General features: G+C 65.7%; 1 protein-coding gene across 1 annotated transcript; it reads left to right on the top strand.

The window, feature by feature from the left end:
• On the top strand, positions 1 to 4,020 carry SGCA (sarcoglycan alpha). Its single transcript, XM_086477892.1, has 9 exons — positions 1 to 43; positions 539 to 691; positions 1,521 to 1,663; positions 1,771 to 1,843; positions 1,950 to 2,148; positions 2,260 to 2,422; positions 2,525 to 2,730; positions 2,904 to 2,930; positions 3,834 to 4,020. The coding sequence occupies exons 1-9, from the start codon at positions 1 to 3 to the stop codon at positions 4,018 to 4,020; spliced, it is 1,194 nt and encodes a 397-aa protein (XP_086334018.1).

The following is a 4,020-nucleotide window of genomic DNA, read 5'->3' as shown; positions in this document are numbered from 1 at the left end:
ATGGAGGCCCCCGAGCTGCTGCTGCGGGTCTGGGTGCTGGCAGGCGAGTGGCAGCCCCGTGTCCCCCCCGTCCCCCCGGGGTGGTGGTGGGGACACATGGCCTGGTCATGGGGAACCCCCAGAGTGGGGAGGGGAATTGGGGGGGACCCCCAGAGCGGGGACAGAGAGGGGGGTGCTGGCAGGAGGGGACAAGGCTGCGCCGTGACGGAGCTAAATAAAGCCTGTCCTGTCCCTGGTGCCAGCTGGGGTTGGGATGGGGGGAACCAAGAGGGACCTCTCCGTGACGCGTCCGGGGCAAGGGAAGGTGCTGTCCCCATCCCCATCCCTGTCCCCATCGCTGTCCCCATCCCCTTCCCCTCCTAAATATAGCCCACCCCGCTGTCCCAGGACGCTTGGCACTGCGGGGACTGTTTCTGTCCCCGCCGGGTGTGGTGGGGGCACCTGCGGGTCATCCCCGGGGTCTCTGGGCAATGGGGAAACTGAGGCAGGGAGGAGCTGTATCCCCCAGCCCCAGCTCTAGCCCCGTGCCTGGCCGCAGCCGTGGGCCTGGGAGGGTCCCAGGCCACCCTCCCCGACCACCACGTCCTTCCCGACCATCGTGTCTCCTGCGAGACCGGAGCCATCTTCGTCCACGAGCTGGAGCGGGAGCTGTTCCAGGAGGTCTTCCTCACCGAGTACGAGGATGATGATGGTGAGAGCCAGGCCAAGGGGAATGGGGATGAGGGGGTGTCTGCAGTGCCTGGAAGGGGGGACAACTGGGACTGTTAATGGGGGGTACTGGCTAATGCCTGTTCCCCAGCAGGCATGACCCCAGCTGGACCCTCTGTCCATCCCTCCCTCCCTCCAGTCCTGTACACCTTCTTCCATCCCTTCCTCCATCCCTCCCTCCCTTCATCCCACCCTCCATCCCTCCCTCCCTTCATCCTTCTGTCCATCCATCCCATCGATCCCTCCATCCCTCCCTTCCTTTATCCCACCCTCCATTCATCCCACCCTCCATCCCTCCATCCCTCCATCCATCCCTCAATCCATCCTGCCCTCCAACCCTCCATCCATCCCTCCATCCCTCCAGTCTTGTACACCTTTTTCCATCCCTCCTTCCATCCATCCCTCTGTCCATCCATCGCATCGATCCCTCCATCCCTCCCTCCCTTCACCCCACTCTCCATCCATCCCTCCCTCCATCCCTCCCTCCATCCCTCCATCCATCTACTCTTCTACCCATCCCTCCATCCCTCCACCCATTTGGGGATCCCCAAGCACCACCCCATCGCGCTGTTAGACCCACCCGGGAGCACCATCCCTTCATCCCCCACTGCTGAGGCGTTGGGGGTCACCTCCATTTGTGGTCATTCAGCCCAAAAAGGGGAGCGGGACACCCCCGGGACCTGTCGTGGGACCAGTTGGATGGGAAAGGGCTCGCAGGGCAGGGGTCCCCACCTGCGGCACAGCCTGGTGGCATGCGTGTCCCCATGTCTGTGTCCATCCCCCCCTTGTCCGTGTGTCCTGGTGCCCAGCAGCCGCCCCCATCACCTTCCAAGCCCACCTCCGGGACCACCCCGACCTGCCGCGGTGGCTGCGGTACATCCAGCGGGACCCCCACCAGCCGGGCTACCTTTATGGCTGCCCCACGGCCACCGAGGTGGGCACCCACACCATCGAGGTAGGTGCCCACCCTCACGGCCCCATGCCAGGGGGGTGACACGGGGGGGGGGCGGGGGGGGGGGGGGCGTCTGGCATTTTTGGGGGGGGTCTCTCCTTGGCTTGCAGGTGCTGGCGTACAACCGGCACACCTACGAGACGGTGGCACAGCGCCTGGTCCTCACCGTCGTCCCCGCTCCAGGTAAGGGCTGTGCACCCCCAAAATGAGCCAGGCTTCCCCGGAGCCCCCCCTGGGATGGGTGTGGGGTGTCCCCACGGGTGTCGTGTGTGTGTGTCCCCCCTCACAGGCGGGGAGCTGCCCTTCCAGGGCGAGTTCCTGGTGGGCAACAGGAACGTGGAGGAGCTGCTGCCGGCGGCTGCGCAGGAGATGTTCCTCCAGGCCACGGCCGGTGTCTGGGAGCAGGGTGACCTCCGTGTCATCAACGTCACCTCCGCCCTGGACCGAGGTGGCCGCGTCCCGCTACCCATCGAGGGACGCAAGGAGGGGTACGGGCAGAGCCACGGGGGGATACTGGGGTTGCTCCTGGGCGCATCCCCGGTTTCCACGCGTGGGTTTTTAGGGGGTCACCTCCAGCTGGTGCCCCCCACGCCGGGCAGGGTGTACGTGAAGGTGGGCTCCGGCGGCGCCTTCTCGCCGTGCCTGGCGTCGGCCGCCTCGCCGCAGAGCCGCCTCCGCTGCAGCCTGGGCCAGCAGCCCCTCGCCTCCTGCTACGACACCTTCGCCCCCCGCTTCGCCATCCGCTGGTGCAACCTCACCCTGGTGAGACCCACATCATCGTCCCCTCACCACCACCCCTTCCATGCACCAACCCCCCCCTCGTGGGGACCCCTCACACACCCCTGACCATCACCCTCATTGCAGCTCCAGGTCTGGCCCAGCCCTACGGTGCCGGGTCCGGCGTGGGGTTCTGGGGTGCTGGAGGAAGGTGGGGATTTCCAGCCCCCAACCGAGGTGACCCCCCGGGATCTGCTGCCCGGGTACCTGGTGACGCTGCTGGTGCCGCTGGCGGTGGCCGCGCTGCTCTGCCTGCTCCTGGGCCACCTCATGTGCTGCCGCAGGGAGGGAGTGTGAGTCGGGGAGGGGGGGGTTACCCCCACACCAGCCAGGGCATGGGCACCCCAAGCTGGGTGCCCTTTCCCTGGCCATCCTGGCCCCAGGACAACCTGAGGGTGGTGAGAACCCTTCTCACCCTCATTATTACTTTCCCCGCCCCCCCCCTTTTTTTCCCTCTGTTTTGTAGGCAAAAACGGGACTTGGAGACGTCTGAGTAAGTCCCCGTGCCCAGGCGGAGCCGTGCGGGTGCTGGGGGGGCTGCTCTTAGGGGTGGGGGCTGGTGGCATGGCCAAGCAGGGGGTCAGCCAGCGGGGACGGGGACAGGGAGGAGAGGGGGACGCTGAGCGGTCGGCTCACTGGGGGATGTTATGGAGGTGGTGCCCCCCTCCTCCTTTCCCCCCCACCTCGGCGCCCCCCAATAACCCCCCACAGACACGGGCTGGGGCGCAAGAGCTGTTTTACTTCTCCACTAGCCTTGGCCAGACTCCATGTCAGCAAGGAGGACCCCAATGATGGGGAGCAGACCCCAATGACGGGTGGGCAGACCTCAATGATGGAGGGCAGACCCCAATGATGGGGATGCAGACCCCAATAATGGGGATGCAGACCCCAATAATGGGAGTGCAGACCACGATGATGGGGGCCAGACCCCAATGACGGGTGGGCAGACCCCAATGATGGGAAGCAGACCCCAATGATGGGGGTGCAGACCTCAGTGATGGAGGGAAAACCCTAATAATGGCATGTAGACCCCAACGATGGGTGGTCAGACCCCCAGTGATGGGTGGGCAGACCCCCAATGATGCAGGACAGCCCCCAGTGATGGGGAGCAGACCCCAGTGATGAGGGGGCAGACCCCAGTGATGGGGGAGCAGACCCCAGTGATGGGTGGGCAGACCCCCAATGATGGAGGGCAGCCCCCAGTGATGGGGAGCAGACCCCAATGATGGAGGGAAAACCCTAATAACGGCATGTAGACCCCAACAATGGGTGGGCAGACGCCAATGACGGGGGACAAACCCCAATAATGGGGGGGACAGACCCCCCTCAAGCCCCCTCCCCAAAGCGATGTGGGTGGGAACGCGGGGCGCAGCACCCAGTTGTCCTTCCCTTCAAGCATCCAGCTGGTCCACCACACCACCATCCACGGGGACACGGAGGAGCTGAGGCACATGGCCGGCAGCCGGGATGTCCCTCGTCCCCTTTCCACCCTCCCCATGTTCAACGGTCCGCACGGGGCAACGGCATCAACCCCATGCCTGGCCCCCCCGGATGGTGCCCGCGTCCCCCTCCTGCCGCAGTGA

Source organism: Leptosomus discolor, chromosome 25, assembly GCF_034619465.1.
Source record: "Leptosomus discolor isolate bLepDis1 chromosome 25, bLepDis1.hap2, whole genome shotgun sequence".
Taxonomy (NCBI): Eukaryota; Metazoa; Chordata; class Aves; order Leptosomiformes; family Leptosomidae; genus Leptosomus; species Leptosomus discolor.
The sequence above is the reverse complement of the archived record's forward strand: the minus strand, read 5'-3'. Positions and strand labels throughout refer to the sequence as shown.

Excerpts from the sequence above, each read along its gene's own strand:
- SGCA (XM_086477892.1), top strand. The coding sequence starts at position 1 with ATGGAGGCCCCCGAGCTGCTGCTGCGGGTCTGGGTGCTGGCAG. Across the intron at positions 1,844-1,949 it reads CACCGTCGTCCCCGCTCCAG|GCGGGGAGCTGCCCTTCCAG; the intron begins GTAAGGGCTGTG and ends CCCCCCTCACAG. Across the intron at positions 2,423-2,524 it reads GCTGGTGCAACCTCACCCTG|CTCCAGGTCTGGCCCAGCCC; the intron begins GTGAGACCCACA and ends CCCTCATTGCAG.